At 39.5% G+C, this 23,884-nt stretch overlaps 1 protein-coding gene across 1 annotated transcript in view; it reads right to left on the bottom strand.

The window, feature by feature from the left end:
• Nucleotides 1-22,160, bottom strand: part of map3k9 (mitogen-activated protein kinase kinase kinase 9) — a 33,878-nt gene extending 11,718 nt beyond the window's left edge. The window contains exons 1-4 of the mRNA XM_061893895.1: nt 21,685-22,160; nt 17,161-17,574; nt 12,031-12,211; nt 5,573-5,721 (exon numbers count right to left, since the gene is read on the bottom strand). Of these exons, the coding sequence (XP_061749879.1) occupies nt 5,573-5,721; nt 12,031-12,211; nt 17,161-17,574; nt 21,685-22,054 (1,114 nt within the window). The 5' untranslated portion in view covers nt 22,055-22,160. The remainder of the gene's footprint in view (nt 1-5,572; nt 5,722-12,030; nt 12,212-17,160; nt 17,575-21,684) is intronic.
• Nucleotides 22,161-23,884: the final 1,724 nt, after the last annotated feature.

Genomic DNA, 23,884 nt, shown 5'->3' with positions numbered 1-23,884 from the left:
AGATCCACTATGGACTGGAGTCTCACACTATTATGTTAGATCCACTATGGACTGGAGTCTCACACTATTATGTTAGATCCACTATGGACTGGACTCTCACACTATTTTGTTAGATCCACTATGGACTGGACTCTCACACTATTATGTTAGATCCACTATGGACTGGAGTCTCACACTATTATGTTAGATCCACTATGGACTGGACTCTCACACTATTATGTTAGATCCACTATGGACTGGAGTCTCACACTATTATGTTAGATCCACTATGGACTGGAGTCTCACTATTATGTTGGATCCACTATGGACTGGAGTCTCACTATTATGTTAGATCCACTATGGACTGGAGTCTCACACTATTATGTTAGATCCACTATGGACTGGAGTCTCACTATTATGTTGGATCCACTATGGACTGGAGTCTCACTATTATGTTAGATCCACTATGGACTGGAGTCTCACTATTATGTTGGATCCACTATGGACTGGAGTCTCACTATTATGTTAGATCCACTATGGACTGGAGTCCCACACTATTATGTTAGATCCACTATGGACTGGAGTCTCACTATTATGTTGGATCCACTATGGACTGGAGTCTCACTATTATGTTAGATCCACTATGGACTGGAGTCTCACTATTATGTTGGATCCACTATGGACTGGAGTCTCACTATTATGTTAGATCCACTATGGACTGGAGTCTCACTATTATGTTGGATCCACTATGGACTGGAGTCTCACTATTATGTTAGATCCACTATGGACTGGAGTCTCACTATTATGTTGGATCCACTATGGACTGGAGTCTCACTATTATGTTAGATCCACTATGGACTGGAGTCTCACTATTATGTTAGATCCACTATGGACTGGAGTCTCACTATTATGTTGGATCCACTATGGACTGGAGTCTCACTATTATGTTAGATCCACTATGGACTGGAGTCTCACACTATTATGTTAGATCCACTATGGACTGGAGTCTCACTATTATGTTGGATCCACTATGGACTGGAGTCTCACTATTATGTTAGATCCACTATGGACTGGAGTCTCACTATTATGTTGGATCCACTATGGACTGGAGTCTCACTATTATGTTAGATCCACTATGGACTGGAGTCCCACACTATTATGTTAGATCCACTATGGACTGGAGTCTCACTATTATGTTGGATCCACTATGGACTGGAGTCTCACTATTATGTTAGATCCACTATGGACTGGAGTCTCACTATTATGTTGGATCCACTATGGACTGGAGTCTCACTATTATGTTAGATCCACTATGGACTGGAGTCTCACTATTATGTTGGATCCACTATGGACTGGAGTCTCACTATTATGTTAGATCCACTATGGACTGGACTCTCACACTATTATGTTAGATCCACTACGGACTGGACTCTCACTATTATGTTAGATCCACTATGGACTGGACTCTCACTATTATGTTAGTATGTTAGATCCACTATGGACTGGGCTCTCAGTATTATGTTAGATCCACTATGGACTGGACTCTCACTATTATGTTAGATCCACTATGGACTGGACTCTCACACTATTATGTTAGATCCACTATGGACTGGACTCTCACTATTATGTTAGTATGTTAGATCCACTATGGACTGGGCTCTCAGTATTATGTTAGATCCACTATGGACTGGACTCTCACTATTATGTTAGATCCACTATGGACTGGACTCTCACACTATTATGTTAGATCCACTATGGACTGGACTCTCACACTATTATGTTAGATCCACTATGGACTGGACTCTCGCTATTATGTTAGATCCACTATGGACTGGACTCTCGCTATTATGTTAGATCCACTATGGACTGGACTCTCACTATTATGTTAGATCCACTATGGACTGGACTCTCACTATTATATTAGATACACTACGGACTGGACTCTCACTATTATGTTAGATCCACTATGGACTGGACTCTCACTATTATGTTAGATCCACTATGGACTGGACTCTCACTATTATGTTAGATCCACTATGGACTGGAGTCTCACACTATTATGTTGGATCCACTATGGACTGGACTCTCACTATTATGTTAGATCCACTATGGACTGGACTCTCACTATTATGTTAGATCCACTATGGACTGGACTCTCACACTATTATGTTAGATCCACTATGGACTGGACTCTCACACTATTATGTTAGATCCACTATGGACTGGACTCTCACACTATTATGTTAGATCCACTATGGACTGGACTCTCACACTATTATGTTAGATCCACTATGGACTGGACTCTCACTATTATGTTAGATCCACTATGGACTGGACTCTCACTATTATGTTAGATCCACTATGGACTGGACTCTCACTATTCTGTTAGATCCACTATGGACTGGACTCTCACTATTATGTTAGATCCACTATGGACTGGACTGTCACTATTATGTTAGATCCACTATGGACTGGAGTCTCACTATTATGTTAGATCCACTATGGACTGGACTCTCACACTATTATGTTAGATCCACTATGGACTGGACTCTCACTATTATGTTAAATCCACTATGGACTGGACTCACACTATTATGTTAGATCCACTATGGACTGGACTCTCACTATTATGTTAGATCCACTACGGACTGGACTCTCACTATTATGTTAGATCCACTATGGACTGGACTCTCACACTATTATGTTAGATCCACTATGGAGTGGACTTTTACTATTATGTTAGATCCACTATGGACTGGACTCTCACACTATTATGTTAGATCCACTACGGACTGGACTCTCACTATTATGTTAGATCCACTATGGACTGGACTCTCACTATTATGTTTGATCCACTATGGACTGGACTCTCACTATTATGTTAGATCCACTATGGACTGGACTCTCACTATTATGTTAGATCCACTATGGACTGGACTCTCACTATTATGTTAGATCCACTATGGACTGGACTCTCACTATTATGTTAGATCCACTATGGACTGGACTTTTACTATTATGTTAGATCCACTATGGACTGGACTCTCACACTATTATGTTAGATCCACTATGGACTGGACTCTCACTATTATGTTAGATCCACTATGGACTGGACTCTCACACTATTATGTTAGATCCACTATGGACTGGACTCTCACTATTATGTTAGATCCACTATGGACTGGACTCTCACTATTATGTTAGATCCACTATGGACTGGACTCTCACTATTATGTTAGATCCACTATGGACTGGACTCTCACTATTATGTTGGATCCACTATGGACTGGACTCTCACTATTATGTTAGATCCACTATGGACTGGACTCTCACTATTATGTTAGATCCACTATGGACTGGACTCTCACACTAGTATGTTAGATCCACTATGGACTGGACTCTCACACTATTATGTTAGATCCACTATGGACTGGACTCTCACACTATTATGTTAGATCCACTATGGACTGGACTCCCACTATTATGTTAGATCCACTATGGACTGGACTCTCACTATTATGTTAGATCCACTATGGACTGGACTCTCACTATTATGTTAGATCCACTATGGACTGGACTCCCACTATTATGTTAGATCCACTATGGACTGGACTCTCACTATTATGTTAGATCCACTATGGACTGGACTCTCACTATTATGTTAGATCCACTATGGACTGGACTCTCACTATTATGTTAGATCCACTATGGACTGGACTCTCACTATTATGTTAAATCCACTATGGACTGGACTCTCATGGATCCTGGTCCCCACATCAGGCTTCTCATTTTCCTCCCATTTGGTTGAGTTTTCCTTGCCCTGATGTGGGATCTGAGCCAAAGATATCGTTGTGGCTTGTGCAGCCCTTTGAGATACTCGTGACTTCGGACTATATAAGTAAACTTTGATTGATTGTTAGATAATACATGTCTTTGAACATACTGTAATTCTTAATAAAGCAATTCATCTGAAGCCTATCATAATATATACAGTACAAGCCAGAAACTTTCTCCTCATTTAATGCGTTTTCTTTATTTTCATGACTATTTACATTGTAGATTGTCACATCAAATCTATGAAAGTACTTAAAGGCCTACTGAAAGCCACTACTAGCGACCACACAGTCTGATAGTTTATATATCAATGATGAAATATTAACATTGCAACACATGCCAATACGGCCGCTTTAGTTTACTAAATTGCAAATTTAAATTTCGCGTGGAAGTATCATGCTAAAACATCGCGGTATGATGACGTGTGCGCGTGACGTCACGCATTGTAGAGGACATTTTGGTCCAGCACCGTTCCCAGCTATAAGTCGTCTGTTTTCATCGCATAATTCCACAGTATTCTGGACATCTGTGTTGCTGAATCTTTTGCTATTTGTTCAATGAATAATGGAGACGTCAAAGAAGAAACGTGTAGGTGTGAAGTGGTGTATTGCGGCCGCCTTTAGCAACACAAACACAGCCGGTGTTTCATTGTTTACATTCCCGAAAGATGACAGTCAAGCTTTACTATGGAACAGTGATGTCAAGCGAACAGGGTTGGATTGGACCACACACACAAAGTACAGTGTATTATGCAGCGAACATTTCGAAAGATCGTGTTTCGAAGAGGGTCCCTTGCGAAGGGCAGAGATGGGGATCGCCACCAACCGTCGACTGGTGCAGAAGAAAGGTGCGGGGCCGACCTTCAGGGTGTACAGGTACGACCATATAATCTCACTAAAACACTAGTAACACAATGAGCAGATAAGGGATTTTCCAGAATTATCCTAGTAAATGTGTCTAATAACATCTTAATCGCTTCCACTGCCCTCGTCTTTTTTTTTTCTTTCTAGTCCTTCACTCTCACTTTCCTCATCCACGAATCTTGCATCCTTGCTCAAATTAATGGAGAAATCGTCGCTTTCTCGGTCAGAATCGCTCTCGCTGCTGGTGGCCATGATTGTAAACAATGTTCAGATGTGAGGAGCTCCACAACCCGTGACGTCACGCACACATCGTCTGCTACTTCCGGTACAGGCAAGGCTTTTTTATTAGCGACCAAAAGTTGCCAACTTTATCGTGGATGTTCTCTACTAAATCCTTTCAGCAAAAATATGGCAATATGGCGAAATGATCAAGTATGACACATAGAATGGACCTGGCTATCCCCGTTTAAATAAGAACATCTTATTTCAGTAGGCCTTTAACAAAAAAAGGTGAAATAAGTGAAAATATGTTTTATATTCTAATTTATTCAAAATTCCCACGCTTTGCTCTGATTACTACTTTGCATACTCTTGGCATTCTCTCCATGAGCTTCAAGAGGTAGTCACCTGAAAGAGTTTTCACGCTACAGGTGTCATAGTTTTGATGCCGTCAGTGACAATCTACAATGTAAATAGTCATGAAATAAAAAAGAAAACACATTGAAATGAGAAGGTGTGTCCAAACTTTTTGCCTGTACTAGACAAGCACACAGTTAGTGTTTCAATCAAAAGTCAATTTAGTACACAAAAATGCTTCTGGGGGCGAGACACTCCCGCTCATTAGCATTAAAGCCACAGACACACAGTTGGGTGTATGTACAGTCCAGCATCCTTACCCTCCATTAGGTGTGCAAAGGGTTGGGGACAGGTGGAGGGAATGGGCAAAGCCAGCTTGTTCATGGCCACGCCGTACGCCACCGCCAGGCAGTCGATGCCACGGAATGGTACTTCGCCGGTCAGCAGCTCCCACAGCAACACGCCATAACTTCAATGTTCAGAAGGACACCCGCCATGTTAATGTCATCCTTCACTACTCATCTTGCACTATTAAGTACCGTATTTCCTTGAATTGCCGCCGGGTATATACTATGCGCCTGTCTAGCATTACTGCCGGGTCAAACTCGTTTCAAAAAATAATTATCGCATACTTAGCATTACCGCCGGCTCGTTTCACAAAATATTATTTTTATTAGCGCATGTCAAGAATTTCCGCCGGGTCAAACTCGTTTCGCCAAATAATTAGCAAATGTCTAGAATTTCCACCGGGTCAAACTCGTCACGTCACGAGTGACACTTCACCTGTCATCATTTTCAAAATGGAGGAGGCTGATTTCAAATCATTTGAAATCGCATAAAGGGAAGAAGATTAAGAGCTATTCAGTAGGATTTAAGGTCCAAGCTATTAAATATGCTAAAAAGAACAGTAAGCAGCTATGTTTTATTAATATACCGTAGCTGCGTGTGTCAAATATGAGTCATTAAATGATGCCCGCCTCCTGGTGGTAGAGGGCGCTAGTGATCCTTCTTGCGACTACTCGGCTGCAGAAGAAGTGACAACAAGCAGCAAGAGTGAGCAGCCATCCTTTATTTTTTCCTCTCGCTTGCACTTTTAACATGGAGGATTACATATCTAAAATAAAACATTTTTCTAAACTGGACTTTCAATCGAAGCAGGAGGTAATAAAGGAAGATCTCCATCGAGACAGAGACTTTTAAAACTGAAGAAAGATAAGGAAGACTTCTATAAACAAGTTATCGATGCTTTTGATCAGAAGGAGCTGCACATGGACTTCATTTATAAGTCAAGGTAAGACCATAATAACGTTTTTTTAATTAAATATGCTTTTCAAGATGGTATTCTTACATCATACTCAAATTTAAAAGTGAAGGCCTAAATTTACCGCATGCCGGAGTGAGAAGAGGTTTTTAATTAATCAGCGCCCCAGCAGCAATTCAAGGAAATACGGTACTCATTTGTATTACTTGGCACACCAATAAAAAATGAATTCAAGCGATAATGTGACCTATTTTTACGTTGACACCTCAAATTGGCCATCAACAACTCAGCGAGGATAACTTACAATTTGAAGTGCAGTTCGCATTACAGACAGAACGAAATAAGAACCGACTAGTTTGCTGCCTAACTGGGCTGCTGCAGGAAAGGAATGAGCAAGTAAAGAAGAAGAGATGCATTTTGCAAGAGTGGTAGAAGGTGAGGCGACAACAACACTAGTGGAAAGTCAGCGGAGAAAATCGCTGCCTAAACGGGCTGCGGAGAAATCATCCGAGAAGTAAACGCATGATAATATTGAACTGAAATGTACAGATTGTGTGTTAAAATATAATAAATATATTACAGTGTAGAATGTAAAGTGCTGAATGAGTGACGGGAGTTAACTTCCCCCGAGTTTGCAGGTTTATTATTTTCATCTGCTGGACGACTAGTTAGTGTAACCTTGATTAGTTTGCGGCCTAAATGGGCTGTGGAAGCAATGCAAGCAGGAAGAGTTGTCAGGGATCATTTGGAGCCATGAACAAATATAAAAGATATCCTTCTATACCTTCTTCAATCTGACCCACTATCAATGTCCAAACCAGTACAATACTGGTCCTAGATCCTCCACTCCATCTTTCCAATCACTTCAATTAATACTAGTAAAGTGTTTGTCTTTAATACTAGTTGAGTGTTTAGTACTAGTTCTATACCTTCTTCAATCTGACCCACTATCAATGTCTAAACCAGTACAATACTGGTCCTAGATCCTCCACTCCATCTTTCCAATCACTTTAAATAATACTAGTAAAGTGTTTGTCTTTAGTACTAGTTGAGTGTTTAGTACTGGTTCTATACCTTCTTCAATCTGACCCACTATCAATGTCTAAACCAATACAATACTGGTCCTAGATCCTCCACTCCATCTTTCCAATCACTTCAATTAATACTAGTAAAGTGTTTGTCTTTAGTACTAGTTGAGTGTTTAGTACTAGTTCTATACCTTCTTCAATCTGACCCACTATCAATGTCTAAACCAGTACAATACTGGTCCTAGATCCTCCACTCCATCTTTCCAATCACTTTAAATAATACTAGTAAAGTGTTTGTCTTTAGTACTAGTTGAGTGTTTAGTACTAGTTCTATACCTTCTTCAATCTGACCCACTATCAATGTCTAAACCAATACAATACTGGTCCTAGATCCTCCACTCCATCTTTCCAATCACTTCAATTAATACTAGTAAAGTGTTTGTCTTTAGTACTAGTTGAGTGTTTAGTACTAGTTCTATACCTTCTTCAATCTGACCCACTATCAATGTCTAAACCAGTACAATACTGGTCCTAGATCCTCCACTCCATCTTTCCAATCACTTCAATTAATACTAGTAAAGTGTTTGTCTTTAGTACTAGTTGAGTGTTTAATACTAGTAAAGTGTTTGTCTTTAATAATAGTTGAGTGTTTAGTACTAGTTCTATACCTTCTTCAATCTGACCCACTATCAATGTCCAAACCAGTACAATACTGGTCCTAGATCCTCCACTCCATCTTTCCAATCACTTCAATTAATACTAGTAAAGTGTTTGTCTTTAATACTAGTTGAGTGTTTAATACTAGTAAAGTGTTTTTTGTTAGCGCAAGAACAATGTTTAGTACTTGGTAAAGTTTGTGGATTAATAGTAGTAAAGTGTTTATGTTTAGTACAAATGAAGTGTTTAGTACTGGTAACGTTTGTTCAGTACTAGTTCAGTGTTATTTAGTACTAGTACAGTGTTTGTATTTAGTACTATTATGGAGTTTAGTAGTAAAGGGTTTGTGTTTAGTACTAGAAAAGTGTGTTCAGTACTAAATAAATACATGATAAATGGGTTGTACTTTTTTAGCACTTTTCTACCTTCAAGGTACTCAAAGCGCTTTGACACTACTTCCACATTTACACACTGATGGAGGGAGCTGCCATGCAAGGCGATAACCAGCACCCATCAGGAGCAAGGGTGAAGTGTCTTGCTCAGGACACAACGGACGTGGCGAGGTTGGTACTAGGTGGGGATTGAACCAGGGACCCTCGGTTTGCACAAGGCCACTCTCCCACTGCGCCCCCTAAAAGTGTTTTGTACTAATTAAGTTTTATTTAGTACTAGTACTGTGTTTATATTTAGTAGTAGTAAAGTGTTTGGTACTGGTAAAGTGTGTTCAGTATTAGTTCAGTGTTATTTAGTACTAGTACAGTGTTTGTATTTAGTACTATTATGGCATTTAGTAGTAAAGTTTGTGTTCAGTACAAGTAAAGTGTTCAGTACTAGAAAAGTGTGTTCAGTACTAAATGTGTTTTGTACTAGATAAGTGTTATTTAGTACTAGCAAAGTGTTGGTATTTAGTAATAGTAAAGTGTTGGTAGTTAGTGCAAGAACAAAGTTTAATACTTGGTCAAGTTTGTGGGCTACTAATAGTAAAGTGTTTGTGCTTAGTATGAGTAAAGTGTTTAGTACTGGCAAAGTGTCTTCAGTACTAGTTCAGTGTTATTTAGTACTAGTACAGTGTTTGTATCTAGTATTATTATGGCATTTAGTAGTAAAGTGTTTTAGTTTAGTATTAGTAAAGTGTTTGTGGTTAGTGCAATAACATTGTTTAGTAATAGTAAAGTTTGTGCATCAATAGTAGTAAAGTGTGTTTAGTAAGAGTGAAGTGTTTAGTACTACAAAAATGTTTTCAGTACTAAAAGTGTTTTGTACTAGTTAAGTGTTATTTAAAACTTGTAATGTGTTTATATTTTGTACTAGTTAAGTGTTTGTGTTTAGTACTAGTAAAGGGTTTGTGGTTAGTGCAAGAACAATGTTTAGTACTAGTAAAGTTTGTGGTTTAATAAAAGTAAAGTGTTTGTGTTTAGTATGAGAAAAGTGTTTAGTACTAGAAAAGTGTGTTCAGTACTAAAAGTGTTTTGTACCATTTAAGGGTTATTTAGTACTAGTAATGTGTTTGTATTTTGTACTAGTAAAGTGTTAATGTTTAGTACTCGTAAAGTGTTTGTGGTTAGTGCAGGAACAATGTTTAGTACTAGTTAAGTTTGTGGATTAATAGTAGTAAAGTGTTTGTCTTTAAAACGAGTAAAGTGTTTAGCACCAGTAAAGTGTGTTCAGTACTAATAAAGTGTTTTGTACAAGTTAAGTGTTATTTAGTACTCGTAGTGTTTGTAATTTTTACCACCATGGTGTTTAGTTGTAACTTGTTTGTGTTTAGTAAGTTAAGTGTTGTTTCATACTAGTGAATGATTTGTTTAGTATTATTGAAATGTTTGTATTTAGCACCAGTAAAGTTTGTGTTTAGTACTATTTAAGTGTTGTGTGTAGTATAGTATAGTATAGTGTTTGTATTTACTATTAGTCTGGTGTTTACTACTAGTTACATGTTGTGTTTAGTACGAGATAAGTGTTTGTTTAGAATTAGTGAAGTGTTTTTCTTTATCACTGGTAAAGTAATTGTGTTTAGTACTAGTTAAGTGTCAGCCTTTAGCACTAGTTATAAGTTAAGCGTTTGTGTTTCGTATTAATTAACCTTTTGTGTTTAGTACTAATAAAAGGTGTTTTTTGTACTAGTTAAGTGTTTGCATTTAGTACTCGTTAAGAATTTGCGTTTATTATTAGATAAGTGTTTGTGTTTAGTTTTAATGAAAGGTTTGTGTCGAGTACTAATAAACGTTGTGTTTTTTGTACTCGTTAAGGGTTTGCATTTAGTACTAGTTAAGAGTTTGTTTATTATTAGATAAGTGTTTGTGTTTAGTTTTAATGAAAGGTTTGTGTTGAGTACTAATAAACGTTTTTGTACTCGTTGAGGGTTTGCATTTAGTACTAGTTAAGAGTTTGTTTATTATTATATAAGTGTTTGTGTTTAGTTTTAATGAAAGGTTTGTGTCGAGTACTAATAAACGTCGTTTTTTGTACTCGTTAAGGGTTTGCATTTAGTACTAGTTAAGAGTTTGTTTATTATTAGATAAGTATTTGTGTTTAGTTTTAATGAAATGTTTGTGTTTAGTTTTAATGAAAGGTTTGTGTCGAGTACTAATAAACGTTGTGTTTTTTGTACTCGTTAAGGGTTTGCATTTAGTACTAGTTAAGAGTTTGTTTATTATTAGATAAGTATTTGTGTTTAGTTTTAATGAAATGTTTGTGTTTAGTTTTAATGAAAGGTTTGTGTCGAGTACTAATAAACGTTGTGTTTTTTGTACTCGCTAAGGGTTTGCATTTAGTACTAGTGAAGAGTTTGTTTATTATTAGGTAAGTGTGTGTGTTCAGTTTTAATGAAATGTTTGTGTTTAGTTTTAATGAAAGGTTTGTGTCGAGTACTAATATATGTTGTGTTTTTGTACTCGCTAAGGGTTTGCATTTAGTACTAGTGAAGAGTTTGTTTATTATTAGATAAGTGTGTGTGTTCAGTTTTAATGAAATGTTTGTGTTTAGTTTTAATGAAAGGTTTGTGTCGAGTACTAATATATGTTGTGTTTTTTGTACTCGCTAAGGGTTTGCATTTAGTAATAGTTCAGAGTTTGTTTATTATTAGAGAAGTGTTTGTGTTTAGTTTTAATAAAATGTTTGTGTTTAGTTTTAATGAAATGTTTGTGTTTAGTTTTAATGAAAGGTTTGTGTCGCGTACTAATAAACGTTGTGTTTTTTGTACTCGCTAAGGGTTTGCATTTAGTACTAGTTAAGAGTTTGTTTATTATTAGGTAAGTGTTTGTGTTTAGTTTTAATGAAATGTTTGTGTTCAGTTTTAATGAAAGGTTTGTGTTTAGCACCAGTGTTAAGTGTTGCCTTTAGTACTAGTTAAGTGTTTGTATTTAGTACTCGTTAAGAATTTGTGTTTATTATAAGTTAAGTGTTTGTGTTTAGTATTAATGAAAGGTTTGTGTCGAGTACTAATAAACATTGTTTTTTGTACTCGCTAAGGGTTTGCATTTAGTACTAGTTAAGAGTTTGTGTTTATTATTAGTTAAGTGTTCAGTTTTAATGAAAGGTTTATGTTTAGCACCAGTGTTAAGTGTTTGCCTTTATTACTAGTTAAGTGTTTGTATTTAGTACTCATAATTATCTTGCATTTAGTACTATTTAAGTGTATGTGTTTATTAATAGTTAATTGTTTGTCTAGTACTGATAAATGTTTGTGTTTAGTACTAATGAAAGGTTTGTGTTTAGTACCAATGATGTATTTGTGTTAAGTATTAATGAAAGTTCATGTTTAGTATTAGTTAAGTGTTAAATACTAGTGAAGTGTTGTGAGTAAGTTAGTGAGGTGCGGCCCGCTGCCCACCTCCACACGTCACTACGCTTGGAGAAGGTGGATGAGCGGATGACCTCGGGGGCCATCCAGGCGTAGGTGCCCGCCGCGCTCATCTTGGTGGTGCCGTGCCACTCCCGTGCCAGCCCAAAGTCTGTGATCTTCAGGGTCTTGTTGCTCAGATCGTCCAGCTCCACTTGCTCCAGGAGGAGGACTGGACCACGTGGGGGTGGGGGGGTGGGACGCCGTCCAAAGGCAGGGTTTGAAGGTGGGGGCGGGCGGGGAACCACCATGTCCACCATTCCAATAGAAATATGATCAAATCAAATGTATGCGAGGAGGACGACGAGGACATTTTGGGTATGATGGAGATATTTTGGATAGGAGGAGGAAATGAGGACATTTTGGACACAAAGAGGGCATTTTGAACATGATGACGATATTTTGGACATGATGAAAAAATGAGGGAGACATATTGAATACAACAAGGACATGAGGCGACACATTGGGACGTGAGGACATTTTGGACACAAGACGGACATTTTAAACACAAGGAGGACATTTTGAATATGATGAGGATATTTTGGACATGAGGAAGGAATGAGGGAGACATATTGGACACGAGGAGAAAATTTTGGATACAGCAAGGACATGAGGGGACAAGTCGACACGTTGGGACATGAGGACATTTTGGACACAAGACGGACATTTTAAACACGAGGAGGACATTTTGAACATGATGAGGATATTTTGGAAATGGTGAAGAAATGAGGGAGACATTTTGGATACAAGGACATGAGGGGACACATTGGGACATGAGGACATTTTGGACACAAGACGGACATGAGGCAGACATTTTGTACATGAGGATATTTTGGACATGATGAAGATGAGGGAGACATTTTGGACACAAGGAGAACATTTTGGATACAACAAGGACATGAGAGGACACATTGGGACATTATGGACACAAGACGGACATTTTAAAGACAAGGACGACATTTTGAACATGAGGAGGATATTTTGGTCATGATGAAGAAATGGAGACATTTTGGATACAACAAGGACATGAGGGGACATGTTGGGACATGAGGCGGACATTTTAAACACAAGGAGGACATTTTGAACATGAGGAAAGAATGAGGGAAACATATTGGACACAAGGAGAACATTTTGGATAAAACAAGGACATGAGGGGACAAGTCGACACATTGGGACATGAGGACATTTTGGACACAAGACGCACATTTTAAACACAAGGAGGACATTTTGAACATGATGAGGATATTTTGGAAATGGTGAAGAAATGAGGGAGACATTTTGGATACAACGAGGACATGAGGGGACACGTTGGGACATGAGGACATTTTGGACACAAGACAGACATTTTAAACAAGGACATTTTGAACATGAGGATATTTTGAACACGATGAAGATGAGGGAGACAGTTTGGACACAAGGAGAACATTTTGGATACAACAAGGACATGAGGGGACGCATTGGGACATGAGGACATTTTGGACACAAGACGGACATGAGGTGGACATTTTAAACACAAGGAGGGCATTTTGAACATGACGAGGATATTTTGGACATGATGAAGGAATGAGGGACACATTTTGAATACAACAAGGACATGAAGGGACAAGTTGGGACATGAGGACATTTTGAACACAAGACGAACATGATGCGGACATTTTAAACACCAGAGGGACATTTTGAACATGAAAAGGACAAGAGGAAGATATTTTGAACAAAATAGGGACATGAGGAGGAGACAGGAAAGACATTCCAGACACAAGGTGGACATTTTAACACAAGGGGAACATTTAACAAATGAGAAGGACATTAGGTGGACATTTTGGACACAAGGAAGACATTTTGAAAATGAGGACGACATGATTGAACGTAAGGAGTGGGTGATGAAAGGTTAGGAAGACAAGAAAGAGAGAAGAAGCAAGAAGTAGTGAGTAAGGAAAGGAAACACTGAGCAAGTATTAGTCCAAGCAGAGCAGCCTGTAATGTAAAGGATATCTGACCAGCTTTGTCATCAAATTCCACTAAAGTTTGGATGTTGTTTAAATGGAAACAGAATGAAAAGTAAAAGAGTTCAATGTTTGAATGTTTGATTGACAGACCGAACAAAGATAGCATAATAAAACGTGTAAAGTGAGACATGTAACAATTGTCTGTAGAAAATGTTTTCATCTTCAAAGTGAAGTAGTCAGAATATTAGGTGCAGGCAGCATCATGTTGACATGTGAACCACGTCTTTACCTTTTCACATCACTTTGATTGTCGTCTGAACATAAAAGTTTTGCTGGTGGAATTTGGTTCATTCTTGACTGATATGCAGTACAGGCCAAAAGTTTGGACACACCTTCTCATTCAATGCATTTTCTTTATTTTAATGACTACCGTATTTCCTTGAATTGCCGCCGGTTATATAGTATGCACCTGCCTAGAATTACTGCCGGGTCAAACTCGTTTGGCAAAATAATTAGCGCATGCTTAGTAGCATTACCGCCAGTTCAGGATTAACGCCGGGTCAAACTCGTTTCGCAAAATAATTAGCAAATGCCTAGAATTTCCGCCGGGTCAAACTCGTCACGTCACGAGTGACACTTCACCTGTCATCATTTTCAAAATGGAGGAGGCTGATTTCAATCATTTGAAATCGCATAAAGGGAAGAAGATTAAGAGCTATTCAGTAGAATTTAAGGTCCAAGCTATTGAATATGCTAAAAATAACAGTAAGCAGCTATGTTTTATTAATATACCGTAGCTGCGTGTGTCAAATAAGAGTCATTAAATGACTCCCGCCTCCTGGTGGTAGAGGGCGCTAGTGATCCTTCTTGCGACTACTCGGCTGCAGAAGAAGTGACAACAAGCAGCAAGAGTGAGCAGCGATCGTTTTTTTTTTCCTCTCGCTTGCACTTTGAACATGGAGGATTACATATCTAAAAAAAAACATTTTTCTAAACTGGACTTTCAATCGAAGCAGGAGGTAATAAAGGAAGATCTCCATCGAGACAGAGAGACTTTTAAAACTGAAGAAAGATAAGGAAGACTTCTATAAACAAGTTATCCATGCTTTTGATCAGAAGGAGCTGCGCATGGACTTCATTTATAAGTAAAGGTGAGATCATAACAACGTTTTTTTTATTAAATGTGCTTTTCATGATGGTATCTTTACATCACACTCTAATTTTTAAGCGCAGGTCTAAATTTACCGCACACCTTTGGAAAACACCGGAGTGAGAAGAGGTTTTAAAATAATTAGTGCCCCGGCGGCAATTCAAGGAAATACGGTATTTACATTGTAGATTGTCCCATCAAAACTATGAAGGAACACATGTGGAGTTATGTACTTAACTCCACATGTGTTCCTTCATAGTTTTGATGGGACAATCTACAACGTAAATTGACATGGAAATAAAAAAAAAACAAATTAAATGAGGAGAAGGAGTGTCCAAAAGTTTGGCTTTTACTGTATTTATATTTATTCTCAACATCTATGTTCCGGCTACAAAAGATTAGGAGATTGTGTTTTGAATTGAATGATGCACCAAATGTAGTCTATCAAACACAGACTGGATTATCTGTAGTCTGAAGGCAAAAGGTCACCAGTGAAGAACAAGTATCCTCTGATGATTGATGATGATGTAATAGTTGCGGTTTGTATTGCTGAAATAAAGGACGCTTCTCTGAAATAGACGAGCACTGCGGCCTATGTTGCATCCATGCTGTACTTCCTCCAAGACATGCACGCCGCTCATAAAGTGTGCAAACACGCCTCGGCCCACAGACCACCACGCTGCTTCTGGATCATGTTCAAATATCACTTCCTGTTTGCATGATGGAGCTTCAGTTAACACCTGACATCTGCAGATGCCAACACACAGAAGTTTCTGGAAGTACCCTTTTATCATCTGTCCATGATTGAAGACACGATCTCAAAGGGGATCTGCACCTTCTTTTTTTTTGCCTATTCACAATCATTTTGAAGGACATGACGATGGTTGTTGTTTTTTATAAGCATTCTAATTATTAAATTAATGCAATCAAAAGTTCGCTTACAGTGGAGCCTATGGGATTTCCTCTATTCTGCCTTCAGAAAACACCCACACTCCTCCAATGTACATGATGTAAGTACTAACCCTGTTTCCATATGAGTTGGGAAATTGTGTTGGATGTAAATATAAACGGAATACAATGATTTGCAAATCCTTTTCAACCCCAGGGTTTCCCAACACATTCATTTATTTGTGGCGGCCCGCCACGAAAGAATTACGGCCACCACAAAAAAAATCAAAATAAAATAAAATATATATATTTTTTTTTCTTCAGCTTTTGACTCGCTTGACCGCTCATAAAAGCAATGGGACTCTGTCTGTAAATGGAGCTTGTAGTTACATATCATATAAATATGTACATAAAGTGTTGTAATTATATTCCAACTCCGCGTTCTTCTTGCTCATCGCCGCCGCCGCCTCCCCCTCGAAGTGAGATCAGTAGGTTGTGAGTTCAAACCCCGTCCGAGTCATACCAAAGACTATAAAAATGGGAGCCATGACCTCCCTGCTTGGCACTCAGCATCAAGGCTTGGAATTGGGGGTTAAAAAAACAAAAATGATTCCAGAGCATGGCCACCGCTGCTGCTCACTGCTCCCCTCACCTCCCAGGGGGTGATCAAGGGTGATGGGTCAAATGCAGAGAATAATTTTGCCACACCTAGTGTGTGTGTGACTATTATTGGTACTTTAACTTTTTTAATTCACTTCATTACTTTCTAGTGGACTAAGACTTTTTTACATCTGAAATTATTTTTATTTTACAAACGACACTACTTTTGATATAGAAAACTCGAGAATATGATGATTTATTTTATGTCAGAATTTCTTCTTTCGTACTTTGATTGCTTTTATCCATGTATGCGTGTTTTCTTTAATTAAACATCTAAAATACTAAAAAAAAAAACAGTACAAGTAAAATATTGTGTACCAACCTATTCCTATTCAAAAACATATTCTCTTGCATACATTTGACCAATTTAGCTTCATTTGCAACAAGAACATCAATCCTTGGGTTGATTGACAGCGGATCTCTGGCCTAAGTCAGCTGGGATAGACTCTAGCGTTTCAAAGAAGAGGTTTGTCTTACTGTTGCTGGACTTGAGGTCTCTGTGGATGATGGTGACGATGGCCTGGCTGTGCAGGTAGTGCATCCCCCTGGCGATCTGCACGGCCCAGTCCACCAGCGTGCACGGTGGGATGCGTTTGCCCGCCAGCACCCGGTTGAGGGCGCCGCCCCGGGCGTACTCCATGACCAGGCACAGGTTGGGCTCCTGCAGGCACACGCCCAAGAGCGCCATGATGTTGGTGTGCTCCAGCATGGCAAAGAGCTTGGCTTCCTGGCGAACGCTCTCCAGCGTCTGCTTGGCGTCCTCGTCGGGGTCACGCCGCGCCGCCTTCACCGCCACCTCTGAGCCGCGCCACACGGCACGGTAGACTTTGCCGAAGCCGCCCACGCCGATGATCTCCTCCATGGTGAGTTCAGAAAAGTCGATCTCCGGGACTGACAAAAGAGACGAGACAATGACCAACTTAAAAAATAATTTGTCCTAAATCTGACAAAAGTAAATACTATCTCAGTTTTCAGGGGACAATGCTACAAAATCAACTTAGATTTACCGTGTTTCCGGACTATAAGGTGCACTTATAACCCTTTTTTCCCCTCAAAACTTGACAGTGCGCCTTATGACCCGGTGCGCCTAATGTAAAGAATAAGTTGGGTTGAGCTTACCCACCTCGAAGCTTTTTTATTTGGTACATAGTGTAACGATTAGTGTGACCAGGAGATGGCAGTCAAACACAAGAGATAAGTGTAGGCTGCACCGTTTGATGTGCTTCAACATAGGTGTAATATTAAGATGTGTGTATAAGGTAAGACATTATCTGCCGTTTTGTTTCGCAATATCATGCAAAAGCAAATTTCTCACCTTCTGGTACCTGCTGATCTGTATTTGGGATCTGCATAATTCCTGAAAAATTGCGCAGGTATGCCTTTGTAGTCCGTGCTGACACCTTAGTGGATAAGCTTCTTCTTTTTCTCTAACTTCTTGTTATGTTGCATTCACCCTCCGCTGTTGCCATTTCTGATATAAAGTAGCGTAAAGTTAAATAAATAAATAAATGGGTTGTACTTGTATAGCGCTTTTCTACCTTCAAGGTACTCAAAGCGCTTTGACACTACTTCCACATTTACCCATTCACACACACATTCACACACTGATGGAGGGAGCTGCCATGCAAGGCGCCAACCAGCACCCATCAGGAGCAAGGGTGAAGTGTCTTGCTCAGGACACAACGTACGTGACGAGGTTGGTTCTAGGTGGGATTTGAACCAGTGACCCTCGGGTTGCGCACGGCCACTCTGCCACTGCGCCACGCCGTCCCTTTCAAGTTCTTACTTATATCTGTCAGTAAACTCGCCATGAAAGCGCCAAAACATACCGGTGTAGTGAGTTTACAGTTCCGGTCGGACGGTTTTTCATGGGACACATTTCTGGTGTTGTTGTTTCCGGATGAGGAGATGCTGCTCTGTTATTGATTGAAGTAACGTGTGGATGTCATTGAAACAGTTAGCTCCATCTTTTGACACCCGTCCTTGCACGCTACACCGCTACAACAAAGATGACGGGGAGAAGACGCTGTCCAAGGTGAGCCACATAAATAAGACCGCCCACAAAACGGCGCATCCTGAAGTGACTGTCAGAAAGCGGCATGAAGTTGATGTGTAAAACATCATCTATGCAACATTTTGAGCAAAGAACGACCATTACATGTTATGGAGACAACAAGGAAGTGTTTTAGATGTACAAAAATAAATAAATAAATGACTCTTTTAATGCGCCCTACAATCCGATGCACCTTATATATGAAAAAAGATCAAAAATAGACTATTTATCGGCATGGCGCCTTATCTTATAATCACTATGGTCCGGAAAATACGGTACTAATACTTACATGCACTTGTCTTTCATGGTAATATTGAATTCATGTACTGTCAAATGTAAAGAAATGATGTACTTTTGTAGTTTTACTCTTAGTCATAACGAAGTAAGTGTGTTCGTCAGTTTGTTTTTATGACATTCCCAGTGGTCCTCAAGCAATGAATATTTCAGGTGGGATGTTAAAAGTAGGGCAGCTGCTCACCACTACTGCAAACTACCAAACTAACTCTCAAATATAGAGCCAAACACATCCCAAACGACTTCAACATATCAGGTGATATGTTCCTTTCATAACAATTTTTTAACATGATGACTACCTATCGCCCTAAAGCTGTGTGACAAACGCAGCCACCGAGTAAACATCTTCATTGGTAAATTCATGATAACTTGACAGCTTTTAATACTGTAGTCAGAGCACCAGTGATGAAATAATAACTGATGCGTATTTCTTTAGTTTGGATAGATATAAACTCAAATGTTTTGGTAAACTGTCATTGTGCTTTTTCTTATTCATTAATTTTTTTATTCACTTAGGATATTAATAAAATGTACTAATCCCTGTTTTTTAGGGAGTGAATGTCCCTTTGGGACAGAGGACCCTATTGTATTTTTTTGGGGTTTTATTATTACTATACTGCCGCCTCTTTGAGCTGTAATTTGACCCCCTTAACACGCTTCAAAACTCACCAAATTTTACAAACACATCAAGACTGGATAAAATTGCCACCTAATAAAAAACCAAATCCCAAAACTCAAAATTGCGCTCTAGCGCCCCCTAGGAAAAAAACACAAACAAAACTGCTTGTAACTTCCGTAAGGAATGTCATAGAGACATGAAACAAAGACTTCTATGTAGGTCTGACATAGACCTACATTTGATAAACTGACGTGCTTCAGCAAAAATCAACAGGAAGTTGGCAAATACCCCTTCAAAACAAAAGTTTTCTAAAAATTGTAATTTTTGCCTCTTTGAGCTGTAATTTGAAGCCCTTAAAATGCTTCAAAACTCACCAAACTGGACACACACATCAGGACTGGCAAAAATTGCGATCTAATAATAAAACCAAACCCCAAAACTTAAAATTTTGCTCTTGCGCCCCCTAGGAATAAAACACAGACAAAACTGCTCCTAGGAAGAAAACACAGACAAACTGCTTGCTACTTCCGGTAGGAATGTCGTAGAGACATTAAACAAAAACCTCTATGTAGGTCTCACTTAGACCTACATTTCATTTGTTTACATCCTTCAGCAAAAATCAACAGGAAGTTTGCAATTACCCCTTCAAAACAAAAGTTGTGTAAAAACCCGTTACCTTTTCTCAAACTTTATCTCCTCTCAGCGCGTTTGTTGTGTCGGCTTCAAACTCGCACAGGAAAGAGAGTGAACCCTTCTGATTAAAAGTTGCGCAAAGAGTTTTTCTAACTGCTCCGGTTCTGATTTTATGAGCCTTCAAAGAACTGCTGCGCTGATGCTGCTGCGGTGCTGCCGTCTCAAGATGGTTGCTTAAAAGCAGGAAGCACCAGCGTGACCACACAATGCAGAGAAGGTAGGTACTTTGCGGGTAAAGATATGTTGACTGGGTGATGGCAGGAAGCACCAGCATGTATGAGTGACAGAAAAAAGCACCAGTGTGACCCCAGGATGCAGGGAAGGTAGGTAATGTGCAGGTAAAGATATGTTAAATGGGTAAAGGCAGGAAACACCAGCAAAAGTTGGTCCCGTCTATCGCTGCTTGCAGCTTTAATTTTGTACAGATGCTTTTAAACTGGCAGGTTAAAACTGTAAAAATCTTGATATTAATGTAGATCGGAAATGTTTATTTTTAATTTTTTGCCATATCGCACAGCCCTATAGGATGTGATAATCAGCTTGGAGTAATCACAAATAAGGAAGCAACACCGCACAGAAGTTTGTAACGGAACAATATTTCTCCTTGAAAGACACAAAAGCCAAAACATAACCAGGACCACTAAAAACTTGCCGAAACAGAAGAGCACAAAATACATGCCAAAACTGAACCAGGACCAATAAAGACCGGCTGAAACAAAACCAAGACCACTAAACACCTGCCGAAACAGAACCAGGACCACAAATTGCCCACATATGTGGTCCTTTCCAAGGTTTCTCATAGTCATCATTGTCTACGTCCCACTGGGGTGAGTTTTTCCTTGCCCTTATGTGGGCCCTACCGAGGACGTCGTTGTGATTTGTGCAGCCCTTTGAGGCACTTGTGATTTAGGGCTATATAAATAAACATTGATTTATTGATGTGATTATTGATTATTAATGATTGTTATTGTTGTTAAATATTAGTGTTAATCTTGCTTAGTAATGATTATTTAGATAATTTTGAGTGATGAGTGTCTGGTTATTGATTATATTTGGTTATTATAATTGTTAAAGGTGGGTATGATTATTGATTATTATTGTTGTTAAAGATTAGTGTTAATGTAGTTTAGTAATGATCATTTCCATAATTTTGAGTGATGAGTGTGTGATTATTAAAGATGTTTGTGATTATTATGGTTGATATAGATGAGTGCATCCATTAGTGCCTGGCAAGCAGTGAGATGCTGGATGACACAGCACACACACACACAATAAGAACATTAAATGAATAATATGTATTATTAATGTGGAGTATAATAAACACTGGGGGTCCTGTACTCACGGTGCAGGGGGGGCACCTGCTGCATGTCCTCCGGAACCTTTCTGCTGACGTAGTTGCCGGGGAAGATGCCCACCCTGTCCTCCAGCACGCCGGTCCACCAGCCCTCATCTCCGGACACCAGCGAGTCTTTGGACAGGACCTCCACCAGGTCTCCCCGGCGCAGGCTCAGCTCGTCCTCCGCCGTCGCCTCGTAGTCGAACACGGCCGTCCAGCAGTAGTTCGGCGCGGCCACCGCCGCTTCCGGCTCGCTTCGACGGCCGTGCCCGGCGCCATTCCCCTCCGGTGCGGGCCAGCGGAAAACGTCATTGGAGGAGGAGACGCGCGGCCCAGGGCTCAAGGTGTGCTCCGACGCCGCTTTGGGAGCATCCATTCAGGCGGGATGTCACGCCATGGGGAGCCTGGAGCCCGGCACGCGTGCTAGCTGAATAGCCTGTCATGCGCAATGGAGCGCAGTGACGCGCACTGCATTGTGGGGGAGAGAAGAAGAAGAAGAAGTAAGATGTTCAGTGACATCTTCACGCCCATTGACTCAACCGGACAAGCAATGCTGCCTTCCCATTGGTGCGTGCACACGTCAATCATCTGCTGACACCACCCTTGTCGTGACGTCACATACCTGGCAGTCGCCGTGCTGCGCGCCTAAAACAATTAAAAAAAATTGAAAACGAATTTTACCATTGCAACCTCATTATACTATTGCCTAAGTTGTATATTTATAGATGTAAGTTTCTCAATACCCCACCTGTTTTTTTATGCCTTAAAAAAAAGAATTAGAACTCTATTGTCACGTCTGTGTGATTATGTTTTGTTTTTTGGACACTCATTTCCTGTTTTTGCACTTCCTGGCTTCTTTTGTCACCATAGCAACCCATTAGTTTTCACCTGTCCTCATGTCACACACCTGTCTCACATTTTGCAGTCGCGCACCTGTCACTAATCACCACAGTATTATTTAAGCCTGTCTGTTTCTGTTGTTCATTCTGGCAACATCACCCTCGATCACCTGCTACGCACCTTGTAATCCATGCCAATGATCCATGTCCCGTTCTCGTTCCGTTCCAAGTAAGTTAGTTTGTTATTCATGCAGTAGTGCAAGTTTTTGTTGGTGCCCATAGCCAAGTTTTGTACCTCCATTGTGAGCGCTTTTTGTTTGTTCCTGTTGTTAGTTAGTGTTAAAATAAATAAATGTATTTACTTTCATGCCATCTCCAGTCCAAGTTTACTTGCATCTCGGGAAAACAACCACCTCATAGTCCTAGTATTGACATCTATGTTAAAACACTCTCTACCTCTAACAACCAATAATCTGTGAAAACGATGATGCTGTGTTCCAAATGTAAATTATTTACTGGACTTATGTGAGCCTATGGCTTTGCACTTTGTTACATACATATATATATATATATATATATATATAACGTTAGGTCTTCTGAGCACAGGCTGAATAACCGCTGTTTTGAATGCTAGGGGAACAGTGCCAGAGGAAAGTGATATGTTAATAATATTTAGCACTGATGGTCCTAAAATTACAAAGAGCTCCTTGATAAGTTTCCCAGGAAGTGGGTCAAGTAAACATGTTGTTTGTCGTGTCCCATTAGGAGTTCCTCTAATGTTATTTCTTTAAAAAGAGAGAGATTATTTCGGAGGTTAATATCTGTCGTACATACATTCGTATCTGCTTTAATAGAACCCAGTTTGAGATGGGACGTGTTATTTAATCTCCTTTCTAATGAGTTCAATTTTCTAGGTAAAGAATTGCAAAAAGTCATCAGCCGAGTGGGTGGAGCTACTGGGAGAAGTCTCTTGTTGGGTTAGCGATGCTAGCGTATTAGTAGTAATATTATATTTTATAGGTTTATACTTTTTTAAACTATCTCTCCATGCTGGATGAAAAACCTCAAGTTCAGTTGCACGCCATTTTCATCCCAGCTTTCTACTCCATAGTTTTAGAACTCAGTTTTTTTTTTTTCTGTGAACCAGGGGGTACGCCTTTTAGGGGCATCGTTAAAGTTGTTATTGAGGTTATCGATAGAGCCCACATCATTTGGGAATGGTGCCATTACCGAGGGCAGTTGGCTAGTAAGAATTGTAGCAGCGTTAATGTTATTAGTAGCTTGTTGACGATGAGTCAGAACTTAGAATTTTATAAGGTAGTGATCTGACATTACTTTACTTTTACGAGGGTACCAAAAATTTAGAG

The sequence above is a fragment of the Nerophis ophidion genome, linkage group LG03, assembly GCF_033978795.1.
Source record: "Nerophis ophidion isolate RoL-2023_Sa linkage group LG03, RoL_Noph_v1.0, whole genome shotgun sequence".
NCBI lineage: Eukaryota > Metazoa > Chordata > Actinopteri > Syngnathiformes > Syngnathidae > Nerophis > Nerophis ophidion.
Note: the sequence above shows the minus strand (reverse complement) of the source record. Positions and strands in the feature narration are given on the sequence as shown.